This window comes from Schistosoma haematobium, chromosome 5 (assembly GCF_000699445.3).
Source record: "Schistosoma haematobium chromosome 5, whole genome shotgun sequence".
In the NCBI taxonomy this organism is placed as follows: domain Eukaryota; kingdom Metazoa; phylum Platyhelminthes; class Trematoda; order Strigeidida; family Schistosomatidae; genus Schistosoma; species Schistosoma haematobium.
Window position 1 is genome coordinate 6,169,433 of NC_067200.1, and position 19,663 is coordinate 6,189,095.

General features: G+C 36.6%; 1 protein-coding gene across 3 annotated transcripts in view; it reads right to left on the reverse strand.

Moving 5' to 3' along the window:
- The window catches only part of YARS1_1 (Tyrosine--tRNA ligase, cytoplasmic), a 33,868-nt gene extending 14,500 nt beyond the window's left edge, over positions 1-19,368 (reverse strand). Inside the window, exons 1-10 of one of the 3 annotated variants that reach the window (XM_051217372.1) lie at positions 19,251-19,368; positions 18,245-18,393; positions 17,700-18,028; positions 16,688-16,898; positions 14,714-14,957; positions 8,627-8,848; positions 5,691-5,824; positions 4,721-4,867; positions 3,489-3,661; positions 874-1,159 (exon numbers count right to left, since the gene is read on the reverse strand). In XM_051217372.1, coding sequence (XP_051064765.1) covers positions 874-1,159; positions 3,489-3,661; positions 4,721-4,867; positions 5,691-5,824; positions 8,627-8,848; positions 14,714-14,957; positions 16,688-16,898; positions 17,700-18,028; positions 18,245-18,286 — 1,788 coding nt within the window. In that variant the 5' untranslated portion in view covers positions 18,287-18,393; positions 19,251-19,368. Of the gene's footprint in view, positions 1-873; positions 1,160-3,488; positions 4,140-4,720; positions 4,868-5,690; positions 5,825-8,626; positions 8,849-13,272; positions 14,958-16,687; positions 16,899-17,699; positions 18,029-18,244; positions 18,394-19,052; positions 19,215-19,250 lie in introns of those variants that run through there. The other 2 variants (XM_051217374.1, XM_051217373.1) reach the window with 2 other exon arrangements.
- Between the last annotated feature and the right edge of the window lie 295 nt (positions 19,369-19,663).

The window sequence follows — 19,663 nt, forward strand, 5'->3', positions numbered from 1 at the left end:
CTTAGTGATCCAGAGGCTAAGAGTTTGCGCGCGAGACCGAAGGTCCTGAATTCGAGTCCCATGTGTGGGATCGTGGATGCGCACTGTCGAGGAATCCCATACTAATACGGAACGGCCGTCCAGTGCTTCTATGTTTTAAATAATGGTATAGCTTGTGTTATTGTTGGTCGTTACCCAATGCTCTTAATAAGAGTGTAATGCGTATGCGTGCTAAGTTGTCAGCCTCGATTTTTTTCTCTATTTTCCAACTCTCCTCACCCCACACAACTCTGCACACTCCCCTATTATACAAAGTACTTACAAGTTAGACGTGAGCCTCTAAAAAAACCCAATTTTGATGAGTATCTGTAACAATAAGAGGAGATGCGAATTTCAGCTTATAACTATGAATAAAGACTGAAAAGTTGAACTTGAGTATGCTTCAATTAGAAACATACTTGAAATCATAAATTAGCAGGGATGAAACTCACAAGGAATATTATTATTCATATTAACACATAGAATACAATCTCATATGTAAATATACAGAGAAAATAAACTAATAAAAACACTTATTAAAGTGAATTAATGATGATTAGTAGAATTTAAGTGTGTTTCTTCCAATCTAGGACTCATCAACTGGATGTACTTGCGCATTTCACTGAGGTTTTTTTCCTAGTATTCAAAGATTGAGAACACAAACCCAATACATTCAAACACCCAATATATTATTTACTAAACAAACTACTGAGACCTAAATAGTAATACTAGGACAATCAAAACAAGAAGTATATGTACCAATTGAATTCAGTAGTAAATATCATTATTAATGAAAAGAATAAAAGTAAACATATTAACGAACAATGTAATGAATACAAATATACATATATTTACTTTAGATTGAAAAATTTGATGTTTTTGTATTTGTTGTATACTAGCCAAACGAATATCTGCAGATAATTGTATAGTATCAATTAAATCTAAACAAGGTATTAATAATTCACCAAGTGTAGAAGGTCGAATAGATGAATCATTAATTAGTTCAGTATTATTATTAGCATCAAGATTATGATTTATAATTGATTGATTTGTATTGTCGAATTCAGATAATTTACTTGATATTAAACAATCTGTTTCTGGAACTAAGCTCACTAAACGATAGAAATTTAACATATATCCCCTGAAACAGATATAGAGAATTAGGGTAAAGTTTTTGTTTGTTTGTTTAAGGAACAATGGTAATAATTTTAAACTTGTTCACTGTTGAAATCACGAGTCGATCTAAGTTAGATCATCATTGAAAACCTGAAGACACTCGACGGTCATTTCGTTCTAGTGTGCGACTCCACGGCAGTGCTCATCCACAATCCTGCACATGGGACTCAAACCCAGAACCTATGGTCTCGTGTGCGAACTTTTAACCTCTAGATCACTGAGTTGAGTGCGATTTCAATCAACCCATGATCTTGAGAAACCCTTCATCCATTGTCTGAGTTGATCATGGATTCTAGTAAGAAGCCGTAACCAGTGGAGTACAATCCGTGTCGAGTGTGAGACAATTTTCCACCTCAGGCAATGGGTGAAGGGTTGAACAACATCATGGGTTGATCGAGGTTGGACATTAACACCGTTGAATGCCAACTCAGTGATATAGAGGCTGAGTTCGAGCGCGAGATCAAAGGTTTTGAGTTCGGGTCCCGCATGCGGGATCGTGGATGCCCACTGTCGAGGACTACCATAATGGGACGAGATGTCCGTCCACTGTTTTTAAATTAACAATGGTGATCTAGCTTAGATCGACTCGTGATTTTAACTGTGAAAGTATTACAATCTCCACAAATCATCATACTGATAATTTCAAACTTATCTACAATAAATTAGTTCTAAGATTCATGTCAATTTGTATGTTAGGAATTGATGATTTTCCAACGTTTGAAAAAAGAATGAGGTGAATAGGTATTCCAGCCTCGATGATATAAGATAATCGATCATTTTATTTCGCTATATGACTATCCGTTTTAGTTATTTTACCTATCAAGTATGCTGATATTGACTGGACAATAAAAATTTCTTCTGCCTTGTAGTTAGTACAAACAGAATATGAGAAAAAGTGACAGATTTACTCTGTGCTATCGTATGTTTCATGACACAAAACATATACAATCACAGCATATTATAAACAGGGACTCGTCATTTGTGATGTCAAACTGTTGAGTAATAAGAACATGATTAATTAGTTATGATCTATGAGTGGTTAGATGTATATCAACAGTTACTGAGTTAAATGAAAGCTGACAATTGGGATATTATAAAAGTACCACAGAACAAATAGCTAATAATTAGGTTCATTTATCCTAGACTCAAGTGTTGCATACAAACAACCAGCTCTTGTGAACTGTTAGAAAAGAACCAAAGAATCGTAACTAAGTTGATTCCCGGAATCGCAAACTTACCGTAAGATGAAAGAATGGCTAAACTAATTGTATTCCCTTTTTAATATAGAAGGACTAGAGAGGGTTTAATCAGTTTTTAAATTACTTAATAATAATTTTGCATCGGATATGCTCTAATTTTTCTTGTATTCTAAAACAGGAAATTTATGAAAACACTTTTAGAAAGTTCATAAGCTATGAACCAATTAATTGTCAGTTGACTATCGACTTTTTCATAGTGTCATCAACAAGTGAGACTCCTTAACTGAACAGATGATTGAATCACTATCTGTCGATATGTTCAATAGAGAGTTGGATCAACTTAGAGACTCTTGTGACTAGGATTAACACAAGTCACTTAGCTTCTTATCTTCCACAAACTGAAACTGAGTGAATAGCTTTCAAAGTTCCACTTTTTCACTTATTCATTCATATCTAACAGTAATCCATACAGTTCGGGTATTTTCAATGTATCTACACATCTGGTCTTTCACAATCATTATTACTTCAGTGTTATTTTTCTCGTATCAGGTTTCTAAAAATACTGGATAGTTGAAGAATTCTATCCGCTTGACTACACAGGTATCAAATGCCGATTAAATCTATTCGGAACTATTATAAGACATAAACCGTGAATAACTGAGTCGTCTAGTGACTGAACTCTCAAAGATATAATCAAAGTAAATCATTATTTCTGTTTATAAAATAGCAAAACCGCGGATGTTGTTGTGGGGAGCTTGTGCCGTATAGTCGACATTACGAAATAATCTATTGAAAACTAAGAGGCACTAGACAGATGTTTTGTCTTGATACAAGACTCATACGTTCTGCACATCCATGACCACGTCGGTGAATCAAATTTAGGGTCTCCAGATTTCGCGGTGAACAAGCCAGCGCATAAAATTTAGGCTACTGAGTTAAGATCGGGCGATTGGAAATATACCTTCTGGTTTTTAATGGTTTTGTCCTAGTAAGATTAGCTTATGATGTAAATTAATAACACTTAATTCTGTCTGTTTAGTACAAATACCACAAAATAGAAAAAAAATTATCCATTAATAATCAGTAATAACTTACGAATGTAATTGAAAATCGCTACCAAGTATACAGCTAAATTGATTCAGGTTACCACCAAGAGCAGTGAATAAGCCAGTTAAAATTACACGACAAAATTCACCACGTTGTTTAATCACATCCCATGGAATGGAACCACGTAAATGAGCTGAGATATTGTTAATTAATACAATGACCTGTCATTAGAACAGAGTACATAAATGAGTACAAGAAGCAATAGCATTAAAAGAATAACAGTCTGACAAACGATTTAGCTTATTCAGATAATCTTATTCTGGTGTAAAAGTTTCATTATGAACCGTATAGGAAGTGGTAACATAATCAGTAAAAATAATCATTAAATTTCTATTTAGTTACAGTTAATTTCCCAGGCACTTTGAGCTACATTCTGAGTATAAGAGGTAATGATGCTACCCAACACTATTGCCCAAATAAAAGTAGGTATATCGGGGTTCGAACTTATGACTTAATGGTCGAAAGTCCAAAATCTTAACCAATGTTTTACCGCACAACTGTGTTGTAGAATCAAACTAACCTATCATTCAGGACAGCTCATGTGTTTAAGCCACCTGCTTTCCAAATATGCAAATATCGCAGTTAACCCACTAGTTTTAGAAATGTCTGAACTGAATGGCTATGAATATTAACTATGTGTACTCACGAGCTATTGAAAAAAAGGGTTACAATTTGTTGGAATGTTAAATACTGAAAAACCTAAACAGAAAGTTTGAAGTTCCTGGTATATTCCCTTTTCTATTAAACCATCTTACGTATGATGGATGGAAAAAAAGTTGTAGGAGCCGTTTTTTTTCTATATAGTGCTGAATCGTCGCAGTATTTTCGTAATTAAATTATTTAGTTCAGAGAAAACAAAACCATCAAAAGTATTCGTCTGAACTATAAATAATCTCCGACATTTCATCATATCATATAACCTTTGAACATAAATTATGGTAGTTTTCAATATCAGTTGTTATGTATTTATTTAGGTATATTGAGTGCTGATCTTATCTGTTAATTGAGACAATAATAGACGCCATTATTATTATTGCATACGCCGTTACGTAACAACTAAAACATTATTATTTCGCATTTCGAAAAGCACCGGCTCTACAACAATCATGCTAGATTTGTGTGCCTAGACGAAAACGTTTTTATTTATATTGTATTCCGTCAGTAAAATTGTAATAAACGAGAACATTTGATTAGAACAGAACAAGACTAAAAAAACGTACATAAACACCATCTAATCGTGATAAACGAGCAAGTGATCTCATCGGGATTGAATGGCCAAGATGTGGTAAACCAATCGGTGTAACTGACCATAAACATCGTAGGCGATTAGTTTGATTAAGACGTTTCTCCAGAAGTGATGTACATCCCTAATAAAAAAACATTCTATTGAAAGTAAGAAGGTATAGATTTTTTTTAAAAATGTGAAGTAAAATATATTTATTTACTCAACTCATTTACCAGGTACAAATTTGACTTGTATGCTTGTCTCAGAGCTATACTTCAGAATGATGAGAGCCAGTGATACTATCCGGTTGTGCAAACTATAGTACATGCAGAGGAGTTAGAGGTTGTAACTTAGTGAGGAGGGGGAAGTCGAGAACCCTCTTCGGATTCATTTCACTTCATATTCGTAGTATCAATAACGTACAGTTTTATATAATCTACACCTGAGCATACTGAAGATATATTTTTCAAACGGCCTTCATATACCACATATTATCCGTTCGTCTAACATTAAAACTCCCCAATTTAATAAATACAGTTGTCATTATATGCTTACTAGTGACTAATTTTGAAAGGCTATTTTCCAAAAGTTCTGATGAGAAACCACAACAAGTGGAGTTCAACCATGTCTAGTTTGTGGTGGCAGTTGCCTATCAATATTATTGAAAGATGGTTGCATAATATTGAGAACTCAATTAAGTTAGGACGACAAACCATTAGATTCTAATTCAGTAGTAGTATTAAGCGCTATTTACGAGACCTGAAGAGCGTAGATTCGTTTTCTGGTGAGAACGTGGATGCGTATTGTGTTGTGAAGTCCCATACTTAGACGAAATAGCTATCCAATATCTCTTATTTTTTAATGGCTGTCTAACTAACATTAATTTATGATGAAAACTAATAGATAAACTAGAAAACTAAAGAAGATGAATTCAACGATTATGATAAAAAAGAAGCAAGGTTTACCACAAATTCTTTTTCAAATGAATCCAATAAATTCGAATGATCAGTAATTTTTGGCATGTCATTGACTCTGTTATCTATTTCTTGTAGAATAGTAGATTTTTCATTTGTAAACAAAGTTGGAACTTCTTCAAGGTCTAAATTGGAATGTAGACAAAAAAATGTTTATATATCAATTCATAAAACACAAGTTTAGCAATACGATTCGGTAATAATTGTTGTTAAAATTTCAATTTAGAACCAGGGTCTGTTTGATGTCATTTTGTATGCTTAAGTTTCTATTCAACTCCTTTCCTCCTCCTATAAAAACTTCATTTTAAAAAGTTAGTATTTATTATACATTAGTCTTATGTTGATGTCTCCTATTGTGGCGTATGCTACTTATGTTCGTAGGTATAAGTAGTATGTAACACCAGTCGGAAGTGGAATGTCTGCGAGCAGAAGGTTGAGTAGATTGAAATGAAGAGAAGAGAGAAGAAAACTGAAAGAAACCAAGATAAAAACAGCAAAGGAGGAACAGTGAAACTTGCAAGAGATAATTTAACGATGTGAAAGTGATGTATTTGATGTACGAATTTTCAAATGCTACTAAAGCACTGTGTGATTGTGTATAAAACAACAAACTGGTTGTTGTAACGTGTGGTTTGCAGATTAGAGCGCACAGCAAATTATCGGTCGGACCAATGACACATGAAACACGCACGAACGACCTAGAGTGCCGATTGGCCCAGCCAGTTGAGTCCAGAACACAAGTCTCAGCCTCTGAGTTATGAATCATCATATTTCAGACATACTCTGTTTATATACCAACCAAACAAACCACATCGTACCATAAAATAGAAAACAACATTTGTACAATATTTAACAAGTGAAATAAATATTGACCAAAAGGGAATGTCCATTTAAAGTCCAAGGACACCACTAGACTTCACATGATAATTATTGGTATATTTTTCCGAATATCCTAACACTGGTCTACCCCATCTGAGTTCTTGTTCACAACACTAGTATCACAGTAAACTATTTTACAGCTGAAATCTACTTTATTCGGTAGGAAACCATAAAGTAGACAATGGTTAATTATACATAGTATGTGAGGCTAATTTAGTCAGTTCACGATTGTAATAACACATCACTGATGAACTTACACTAATTATCAAGAAATATACATATAACCTTGAAGTTACTTTATTAATGGTCTCAAAGTACTTTTGGTTATTTCATTGGATGATTTTATTATTATTATTATTATTAATGGCTTTATTCAATATTATATTTTTTGGTATAATATAGAATTCTCAGTACAAAGTATTTCAACAAGTTCCCTTTTCTTATTTCTTAGTCGATTCTGATGATAAATATTAAGTAATCGCCAGTTATATGTTAGCAGTTTAGGAATCGACACCTGAATCGTGTTCATTCTTTTCAATGCATATTGTTAGCCACCAAGATGTCTCTGATTGTACTTTTTTGTAGCTTGTACAGTGAAAGGTCGTAAACTTTTCATAGATGCATCTGAATAAGTTATGCGATTAATAGACAATGATGTGTTGAAACGAACAAGAAAACAGATAACTTGTTGAAATATGTATATGCCAGGAACAGATATCCCAGATATTCAAGCAGGCAATCAGATGTCAAATTCAAATAAGAGTTTGAAACCCAATAAAGCCACATAGTACAGGATGATTGAAGGTCAAATAATTTAAAGATATATATATATATATACAGTAGACCGTGTTTTTACAGTCTGGTGCAAAAAAAAACAATTTAATAAGAATAATATATTTGTAATATCCCAATGAGTAGAAAAGTAGTTAAATTTGCTGAGGCTTTGTGACTCAGTGTGTTAGCGGGATTAAGGCATCGTCCGTGCAGGATTGTGATGGGGTACGCTGATTGGTCATTTCCTGACGAATCAGTGCTAGCGAAGACTCTAGAATCTTCTTATGTAGAAATTATGAATATGCTAACGTTCTTCTTATTGTGATTCCTACTTCCATCCAATCTTTTTATCTGGAATATAATTACGTTCCTGTTCAACCATGTTCTGATTTAGGGACTTGTCGAGTGAGCAGTGTCCAAGAATACTAAGCAATAGGAGTAGCTGGGCCATAATGAAAGAAATCATAACACAGTTTAAACCACTTTTTACTCTCTGAAAAAGTGGCATACACTGAGTTATGAAACGTCAGAAAATTTAAAAACTTAATTTATGTACTCATTGAGATGTTACAAATACATTATTTTTATTAATAACAAACTAACACCCAATGTTCAATTTATTTGAAATTTTCGAATCAAACCTTGGTAATGACACCTACAAATTTGACAGTTCGTTTTGACATCATACAACATGTTATCACCTTCACTAAATGAAATGGTTACAACGAGTAATATGTATATCCCAAACCACTACTCGTCTTGACAATGTTTGCTGGTATAGGAGTAGGATGGAAAAAAAATAAAGGTGAACAAATCAAAACGTGGTATTCGTCCATGAGACAATTAACCATTAGTTCAAGCCATATTGATAAATGCAGACTACTTGGTTGTCGTGACCAGTAGTTGGAGATGTTAGACAATATGGCTCGGAAACGATTACAATGGTGCAGATACATTCATTCACTCTTTGTTATAAAATACACATAACTTTTGTTTGATAAATTTGTGTTTTCTACTCGAATCATACTGTCTTTAGTTAATGTTAATTCTTACTATCACTAATACAGTTGCCACTTCCATCTCTCTAGAATTTGTCTTGCTGTGAGGTGTGGTACAACAACTTGAATCGAAGCATATATGTGCAAAGTTCTACATTGTTTATGACCAACTTATTAACATGTTATCCATCCGATAGTTATCGATCAGATAATCAAAATAAGTTGATAAAAGTCAAATATAATTTGAATACAAATTACAAACAACAACTAACTTACTGGCATTCGCTGAACTAATTCCATCTACCGTAGGATATGCGTTACGTACAAGTTCTTGAAGTTTAGGATCTTTAAAATCATTTTGAATAGTCACCAGCAATCCATTTAAACATTCTGTAACAACATTTCTTAATGAATCCGATGGAATTTTATTCATAAGATAATCTTTCTCTACTTCATTATAATTAAAATAAGGTTTCGGAGTTCGAGGAATCGATAATCCTGTTAAAATGTTATCAAAGTATAAAAATCACGGTCGAACAGTTAAAAAATAAAATAAATCAGTAACAAATAACTAGATTTTTATAAATCTAGTAATTTATGTAACGCCGAGATTGATGATGACAATTAACTCAGTTACTATGATATTCATATTTCTTTAACTAAACACATGAACATTGGTACAAAGGGGAATCAAAATACACATGTCGCAAACAAAGTAGTTATCAATAAATTCATATGTGGGCTGATATAATGCCCGGGTGCCTGAACTGTACTTTTACCAGGGAACCACAAACCTAAAGGCCTGGTCCACAAGACAGTGGAGCAACGTTAGACGATGCGGTCTCATGGTAGCCAACAATAGATTCATACGTCATTTGTTCCATTAGGATTCAGGAGCACATGTGTACCATTGGCTTGGAATCAGGGTTTTCAAACTCCCCCAGGTGGACCCTCCATATTCACCAACCCGGTTAAAGCGTCGGACATTTGCTTTTCATCTCAATTTCGTAAACAACAACCCTACCGCTAGAGGGCAGTGAGTAGGACTTCCCTGACAGTGGCTATATACGCGTGGCCATATGAAATTTTGAGAGGGCGAGAGGACTATTCCTACCTTCGGCCCGACCGAAGCTGCTACCTTGACGCGGTGGTCGGGCTTGCCTATCGTGATGACCCAACCGAGCTATATTGGCTGGAACATATGTTCCTGTAGGTTCTACCATGCCAGGCAGGTCGATTGGAGAACGGTAAGACTAAAAGCAGCAACTTAAGGTCTGAGGGCGAAGTCGTACTGCTGACTGTAGAGGGGTGTGACAGCAGTAAGGTGTTTCCCTCAGACAACCAGCATGACAGCGATGCTGCCTTCCCACAAGGAGGGGTGGGGTTAGAAAACGTCGACCCTAAAAATGTCACACCTCACCTTACCTCACTTATATCCGTCTCTGGCGGTAAGGCCCATTGAAGAACGGAGCTAACACGTTAAAAACCTTCCACGACAAGACCGTGCGCGACCGGCCTCAAGCAGTTGTCCCCTAGGCACTGCGGTCACGCTCCCAGGTCGTTAAGACCAACACTAATCCAATTTCCTTTTCAGGTACCTCCAGAAGAACCCTTCCACGGTGTGGGCAGCCGGGAAGTGATATCAGCCCTCATACCCGTAACAGCACACGAGACCAAGTTGGTCACATTCAAATCCTTCCTACACCTCCTAATACTTCTCTTGTCTCCATGACTAACCCTCCTCACGTCTCTTTATCATCTCGCACCGCTAGGGCAAACGATTCGAGTACGCGGAACGCTATTCCTGGTCTCCTGAAACCACGCTGTAAACTACACGTAGGAGCTTTTAATGTCCGAACACTGTGCCAAATAGGACAGCAGGCTTCCTTAGCTAGGACTTTAGAATCCCGCGCCATCGATGTGTGCTGCGTCTCCGAAACGCGCATACAGGATCCGAGTAGCGTTATCTATTTGACCTCACCATGCCAAAATAAAGAACCGACTCGATTCACACTTCGTGTATCTGGAAGCCCAGATTCTGCTTCCCGCGGCCTCGCCGGAGTAGGTATAGCATTGAGTCCTAGGGCAGAACTAGCTCTCTTAGAGTGGATCCCAGTAGACAGCCGTTTCTGCGCTGTCCGACTGAACGGAACAGTAAGGATCCGGAAAGATAGGGACACTCGTCGTTGCCTCTTCGTCGTCTCTGCCTATTCTCCCACTGACTGCAGCGCAGATGATGTAAAAGATGAGTTTTACAGAAAGCTTTCCGACCTCCTCCTTAAAGCTAGGCGTTCGGATGTAGTAATAATGGCTGGTGACTTTAATGCTCAAGTAGGTAAACTAAGCGATAGGGAAAGACACCTAGATGGATCTTATAGCATCGTGGCTCAAAGAACAGATAATGGCGACCGTCTGTTGCAGCTATGCTCAGATAACCGCCTCTTTCTTGCAAATACTAACTTTGGGCATAAGGAAAAACATCTTTTAACATGGCGACCCCCTAATTCGTCCCAACGTTGGAACCAAATAGATCACATCGCTATCAGCCACCGATGGAGGGGCTCCATAGAAGACTGTCGCTCATTCTGGAGCACATGCTTAGATTCAGATCATGCTCTAGTACGAGCGCGTATCTGTCTGCGTCTTACTGGACGTAAGAAAGACGCTGCAAGGAAACCTCTTAGGGCCCTACTTAATGATAGTCAAGCTAAGAGTATATTTCAGGAACAACTAGTAAAACAGTTACGCAGCCATGTATGTGATGCCCACCCTGAGGCAGCATGGAATGATATCCGAAAAGCTGTGGAAACAGCAGTGATATCTGCTAGTAAGGTAAACCGTAAGGTTAGGGAGCAACACTGGATCTCAGCAGCATCTATCTCACTGATAGATGCTCGGAAACTCATTCCACCTGGCTCTGAACATAATGAAGAGCGGAGTCAGTTTAAGTGCAAGCTGACAAAAAGTCTACGCAATGATCGTGAAGAGTGGTGGGTAGCGAAAGCAAGAGAGATGGAAAAGGCAGCGGCAATAGGTAATAGCAGACAATTGTTCAGACTTGTTAAGGAAACCGGTATTATGAAACCGACTGTTAGCGAAACAATCTCAGAGAAAGATGGACATATTATACATTTTCAATGCAAGAGATTGGATCGATGGGCAGAACACTTCGGGGATCAGTTCAACTGGCCTTCAGCCACACTTCGGTTTCCCACGATCTCCAGTCAACCTGAATGGCAAGTTAATGTAGGTCCTCCGTCTCTTTACGAAGTTGAAAAAGCCACAGGAAATCTGAAGCGAGGGAGAGCAGCAGGCCCTGACAGGTTTACTCCTGAGGTTTTTAAGGATGGTGGTCCAGTATTAGCAGTGAGATTAACTGAGGTCTTAGGTAGAATTTGGGAACTGGACGTAATCCCATCTGACTGGTCTCAATCACTGATTGTGCCAGTCTATAAGAAAGGACAAAAGTCCTCTTGTGACAATCACAGAGGAATCAGTTTGACTAATATAGTGTCTAAAATATTAGCTTCAATAATACTTCGACGCCTAATCAAAGCTCGTGAAGAGCAGACTAGAGAAAATCAGGCTGGTTTTCGACCTGGACGTGGTTGTATAGATCAGATATTCACACTACGTCAGGTTCTAGAACACAGAGATACGTTCAGACGCTCCACAATGGTAGTATTTCTCGACCTTAAGGCGGCCTTTGCCTCTGTTGATCGCAAGGTTCTATGGCAGTGTCTGTCACTGAAAGGAGTACCAAAGAAGTACATTAACCTTATAAAGGCTCTCTACTCGAACACAACTGGTAGAGTGAGAGCTTACGGCGAACTGTCATCAGAATTGATTACCTCAAGTGGTGTTCGTCAGGGCTGTCCACTCTCCCCATTCTTGTTCAACTTTGTCATTGACGTGCTTTTAGAGATAACACTCTCCTCATCTAAATTTACAGGGGTTGAACTTCTACCGGGAGGTTCACTTGTTGACTTAGAATATGCAGATGACATAGTTTTATTTGGCGAAGACGCAGACAAAATGCAGAGTCTTCTGACCACTCTAAGAAACAATGCAAGCATGTTTGAGATGCGATTCTCCCTCTCGAAATGCAAAATGTTGCTTCAGGATTGGGTTACATCGACACCCGAACTAGTGATAGGGAGTGAAGTAGTTGAGTGTGTCGACTGCCTCACTTATCTTGGAAGTCTCATCAGCCCTTGTGGTTTAGCGTGTGACGAAATCTCAGCACGGATACAGAAGGCTCGACTAGCTTTTGCCAACTTGCGTCATTTATGGCGTAGGTGAGATATCCGTCTATCAATCAAAGGACGTGTTTACTGCGCAGCAGTTCGTTCCGTCCTACTTTATGGCAGTGAAACATGGCCGGTAAGAGTAGAGGATATTCATAGGCTACTAGTATTCGATCATAGGTATCTTCGAAATACAGCTCGTATATCCTGGGACCATCGAGTAAGTAATGCAGTTGTTAGGGAACGGGTACTAGGTAAGGATGGCAAATCAATTAATGACGTAGTGAAACTTCATCAGTTGAGATGGCTTGGACACGTGTTACGTATGCCCAACCACCGACTGCCTCGACGTGCCATGTTCAGTGGTATAGGAGTAGGTTGGAAGAAAGCTAGGGGCCGCCAGATCAAAACATGACACAAATCCATGAAGTCACTGACAAGTGGACTGAGTCATGTCGGTAGGTGTAGACTACCTGGTTGGGGACCGCGAGATGATAGCAACCGATGGTTAGAGACCCTGAATGTCATGGCTCAAAATCGTTTGCAATGGCGCAGGTGCATACACTCTTTGTGTTCTCCCAAATTTTGATCTTATTCCTCATTGTCTCTTTTTTGTCTCCTCTCGAATTTATTTCACTGTATTATACTCTTTAAGTAACATCTCCAAACACTAATCTTCCCGATTACTGCTTATACTCTTATTACCTCTACTACTACGGGATTTGAATCGACCACTGCATCTCTATGCTAATGTGGCGTGGCAACTCGAACTGATGTACGTACGTACGAAGTTCTACGTTGTTACTGACTGACTGACTGACTCGGCCGTAGCAGGACATTCGGGGGCTGAATGAAATAAGAAGTGATTGATATGTCATCAGTGAAGGAATGAATGGATATTTTATTGTTGCTGCAAAGTCCTTGTATTGAGAACACTGAATGTATAAAAGAATTTACTGTCCGTTTATTTTTGGTGGAATTAAATGACCAATTGATGACATAATTATCTTATTTATTACAAAAACCAAGAATTATCTCCAAACAATGGATTACAAACGAAGTACACAGGTCTAGCTCAGCTAATCTTTTTTGTTGCTTTGAACAGTTGATTATTGGCCTGTGCATCTATCTGGATGATGTGGGTTCAAATGCCAATGCAGGAGAATCAGTTTCCTATAGACTAACGGTACACCTACCTTGTTGATAAATTAACTAGTGTGGATAGTAGGTTAAGGAACGTTTAGTGACGAAGACCTCCAATAACCTGCTAATCATCTCAACATAGTAAGATATCAAGTCATTCAGATTAGTGTGGCCACATTGCATCGTGTTCGACAGAATCTGATTAGCACTAAAAACTTATCAACAAGTATAAAAAAGCAGAACGATTCAGCGTAAATATCAACACTGATTGATCATTTATCAGTAATCAGCGTCATGTTTGTCTAGTCCATTAGTAGTGATGATCGAGTTTAAAACTCAACCGTTGACAAATGTATTATTTACAGAAAATTCGAAACAATTATAATATAGGTACGGAAATATTCTACTAATGACCACGCTTTTTCTTCACAAAATCATCCGTTAGAGCAGAGATATAATTATGACTCTATTATCTGCTCAATAATCGAGGTGAGTGGATGAAAAGCCTTTGGGGTCACAATACGAGCTTTGTATGTCTACTCATTGAGTTGACATTCCGATCTATGTACCTGTATGCACATTCTAACACCGATAACGTATGTTGAAATGTAGCAACTAGTCTAAATAGTATGTTGGACAATATTTGAGACTTAATGATTGGCCACTATCGGTGCTTAAAAGCTCGTCCTCATCTAGGTTTTGTGCTAGTTACCTTGCTGGGAGTAAGAGGTATATTCAATTCTGTGTAAACTTATACTCCCTGTGGGATTCAAACTCAGGTCATTCAGTTTTAGAGGCGTTAAGGCCAAGCTAATTTCTAGCATAGCTCCTGGATGATTTCCTTCAACTCTTGTAAAGACAATTATTTGATATAGTTGACAAGTGTAAAACATAGATGTTGAATTACAACGTAAAATGAGTCGTTATTTTGCAATACAGAAAAATAATTTCAAATGAGAAATTGAATAATTACCTGTTCTCATTGGTACTAAAGGAAATATAACATATTTTAAAAATGCCAAAACTCCATTGCCTTGTTCAGCTGTCATATTCGGTGGACAAACAGATGATGCTAATTTACTGGCAACAAACTCCGGTGGGTCAAGTAGATCAATTTTTGAATCGATTTCTGAAGAGGACATCTTTCCCCCTGTCAATCCTGGAACCATTGGATTCATTAAATGTATTCGTTTCTTATGACCAAGATGAGGTAAATACTATAATAGGAATGAAATTGAAAATTTAAAAAAAATTAAAATAATATGAAAATTTCGTTCAATCATGATAAATACTCTCTATTCTTTCAATGTGAAATCTTTATAACATGATTAAAACAATCGTAACTAACCGATAAAATTTACCCTCTGTGATCATTAGTATGATTTTTTTGCAGAGATGCTATTTCAAAGATATAAACCTCGGTATTTTTAGAATCTGTAGACTGGTCCACCAATCTTCAGCCAGTCAGTCTGTACTCATTAGATAATGTAAAGTCTAGTACACATATAGACCGTTTAAAGTTGTCACACTAAATCAGCACAGTGAAATAAAATTATCAAGTGAATATTACAATAGCAATATTGATGGCAGGAAAAGATTAGGGATAGAGAATATGGTTATTTGAGAGGAAAGAATGAATTCACAGAATAAAATAAAAGCAACTTTGAAACTCCGGGTGTAAGAGATGAATACAGCTGTTCGAGCGTGATTGATTCGAAGCCATATCAGTCAGTCAGCTACAACGTAGGAAGCCACATCAAACATTTTAAACCATTGGTGTCTTTGTTTATACCTTAGATCTAATTTCACCATTGCTCACTTATTGGCCTCAACATGTGAGAAAAATGGGTTCGAGGATATCTATCGTTAGGTAATAAAAACCAAAGAATGTCGTCTGGTGCCTAAACGATTGTCTGATATTGATCAGTATTAAGAACAAAAACAGTAGTTATATCATTAGGCTGGTAACAATTAACTGTTAGTTAGCAAACGTACCATTTTTAAACCTCGAAACTATATGTGCAGAAACTCAATTTGGCCTCTGAAAGACTCACATTTGCAGATGCTGACTACTAAAGGCAGAAACAAATTACCACACAAGTAAGTCTCAACGAGTTTATTGATGAGATAGAATACTTAAGATATATCATACAATACTATAATGTCACACAATTATTATTTATTTTTATTTGAACACATAAATATTGGTACAAAGGGGCACCGAATAAATAAGCGCCACACAAGTCACTTGATTTGTGTGTGGGCTATGATACTGCCCGAGTGTTCAAACTGAAGCAGGTGATTTTCTTAGAGAGCCACATCCAGAGCCTTCGGCCTAAAGGCCTGATCCATAAGGAAGTGGCGCAACGTCAGGAGATGCAGTCCCACGGTAGCCGGTGACCAGGATCCTGGAGCCCATGTGCACCATTAGTTTGGAGTCAGGGCTTTCCAACTCCCCTAGTTGGATCCTCCATATCTACACCCAGGCTGCGAGAAAGCAGTGAGTAGGACTTCTGTGGTAGTGGCTGTATACGCGTGGTCATGTGAAAGCATTTCGAAAGGGAGGGCGAACTCTACCCACACTCGGCCGTACCAAGGCATTTGGAGGTCACACAAAATACAACTAGAAGGAAATCATGAAGTCTAAATTTTAATTCATATATTGGTCATTTCGATCTTTCTAATGATGTATAGTACTGCAACTGATCAATCTCTTTTGGCATGCGAGCATCCTTTGCCTCGATATTGCCAGTGAGTCACAAGCATTTTTAAGCAGAGAAGGTCGCTAGCAGTGGAATTCAATGCACAAGTCAGTGACTGTTTGGAATAAGTATATATATATACATATATATATATATATATATATATATATATATATATATATATATATATTGATGTCTCTGTACCAACACATATATTTAAATAAATAAATTAGTTAATTAATTACCTTTTCAGCTAACATAAATATTTTCCGTTGATCTACACCACCGAATTGAATATCAACTTTTAAATGTACTTCATCCAATGCTTGTAATAAAGGATATAATAATCCAGATACAAGTGGATTACTAACTTGTTTAACAACCTCTGCACCAGCTTTACGTGCATCATGAACTGATGTTAAAGCCATTAAACGATATACATCCATAGAATATTCTCTACAACAATATAATGAGAATAATAGTAAGAGAAACTTTTACTTATTCTTAATAGACTTCATAAATAAACATGTATACTCAATTCCGATAAATTGTAAACCGTTAATTGCCTGCTATACTTTATGCCATCGGTTGAGGTTTGAAACATAAAACACAAACTTAAATATGAAGTTTTTCGAGATGCATTGTCAATTTTCTGTTCATTTCATTAAAAGGAATGAAGAGTAATCTGCAATTGTTTCGTTCTAATAGTGAAAGCACAGAAATAACTGACCGATAGAATAATGTGTACTTGATAAGGACATTTTTAAAAAATGCTTAGTATAGTAACGGGACTAAAACATACATACAGCAAAGTTACAAAACTGTGAAGAAAAATGGGAGAAAGGCATTGAAAAAAGTATACATATACACACTACAAGAGTAATTTTAATTAAGAACAGGGCTATTTTAAATATGTATTTTAATGCTAATGAAAAAAGACTATTAAGGCTACTGTTCGCTTTTATTCTGAGCCATATACGATAGTGGGTACAAGTCAGAGTTGAGTTATGTAAATGCGAAACGAGTAATGTATATGTCGTCATACAGAAATACATTATCGTTCAGATACATAGAATTAAAGTATTCATCCATATATAACAAATTCACAACACTGTCACTTAACTTATTCAGAACAGTTATGCACGTTAAAATACTGAGATTAAAGAAAAAAAGGTTTCTAAATAAATATTATTCGTAAGATAGAAAACTTATATCTGGAAAGAAATATTCAGATTTACAGTATTAGGTCAAACTTACTCAGTTAACTGGTAATCAGATCCACGTATAAAATGTAGCCGGTCTAATGGGACACAAATTGAACGGAACATTCCTTTTATAACAGCTTCATAATAATTTGTACGAAGACAAAGCAAATACCATGGGGCCTTCATGTTATCTAGATATGCATGTAAGTCAGCAAAGAGTACAGTGACTTTTGCACCGGTTCTCAGCATATCAGCCAACTTAATAATTGGAACAAAGTATGCTATATGAGGTCTACCAGTTGTTGCAGTACCCCAATACACAGATACTGATGAATTTGGTTTCTTTAAAAGACTTCGAAGTTCATCATCACCTACTACCTCCTAACGTGTAAATGAGAAACAAATAAAATATATAAACATTTTAGATCAAATTATTGAAATACTATGGGACAGACCTATCAAGTATTCTGTCGAAGGTTGTAAGCTAGTCCTAATGTTTTTTTAACTAATTTAGTTTACATGCATATTTATATCATAATTATAAACCCGAATCTCGAAAAATATGCAAAACTTTATCCATTAGTAGTAGAGACTAACCTGAAGATTCTGGACAATTAACGTGTATTTATCTACTTCCATGTTACGATAAATTTTCACTAGATGTTAACAGGGCGACTGATATACGAGTGCAGAATAAAATGAGTCGAATATATGCACTTTTCACAGGCTATATATAAATAATCAACCTAATTAATACATAAAAAAGAATAAGGAATCAAGATATTTTATAAACTTATACAGAAAGGCAACAAACAGAGTTTCAAAACAAATGAACCGGCCTGTAAAAAAGTCATTTTGTGGTTTAAAACTGTAATGTTTAGTGGTGAAAAATACAGGGTCTAAGGATAACGCACACATTTCTATCTTATGTTCTACTGATGATGATAGTCATTACAGTATTGGTCTGAATTATAACAAAACGTCATTCAAAAAATCACAATTAGGCGTGAGTTAGGCTTTATGATCTAACTTCCAAGTTAGAAAGATCGTTTAGCGCCATTTCGGAAGATTAGATTGGTACCTAGGACCAGCCTTCTAACGTATATCAGTGAGACTAATTTATGGACAACCTTCGAACGATGCTTCAGTGACCTTGAGAATGTCCTACTTACTAAGGTTAAATCAGTTTTATTTTGGAAAAGACAGGAGGCTGTGTGGCGTGTGTTAGTCTTGGGAATGGTGGTCTCAGTTGATCCAAATCTCTTTAGAACACACTGATGAATAAAGCTTTAATCGCGTGTTTAGGTAATGAACTGCGGAAAACTGTGAAAACAGAATAGTAAGCTGAGGTAAGATTACATTCAACTATTAACTTGGGTAAAATTTAAAAAGGAAACTAACGAACGTTTATCTCAAGACAGGTTCTTTGAATCAAAAATGACACTTCTTTTGCTTAAGAACACAACAAAAGTTTGAGAAATGCAAACCACGTAAGAACTTAACTTCCCGTTCGCAAAACAAGTGACAATAAAATTATTTATTTGTGGTCGTCAGTCATCAAATGATACTAGTAAGATTAAATTTAAATAACTTAAGCACTCACCACCCTTGGGTTCAAATTAGAGCCAACCTAAATCTAATAGTTACTAACACATTTCTGAACACAAGACAGGACACGCAGTTAAAACACGAGTAGCAACAGTGTTGAGATTGCCGCTCAAATGATTCAAATGGTGCAAATGGTTGTGGACGGAATAGAAGCTTTCGCTTGACAGGCTTCCGTGTCTAGTAGCAGGGGATCACCAAAACCTCTGAGGCAGGAACCTAGGTATGTTAAAAATAAAAGAGGAAAATGAAATTGGTAAATCATTGCAAGATATTATCCTTAGTCAAGTTAAATTTTACTTCCATCAAGTTCAAATGTGGTTGAGAATGTACAAGGAGCATAAGGCATAATAATTCTTGATAGACTACCTTGATTATTCGAAAACCTTAGTCAAAACTGTATCAGTCTAT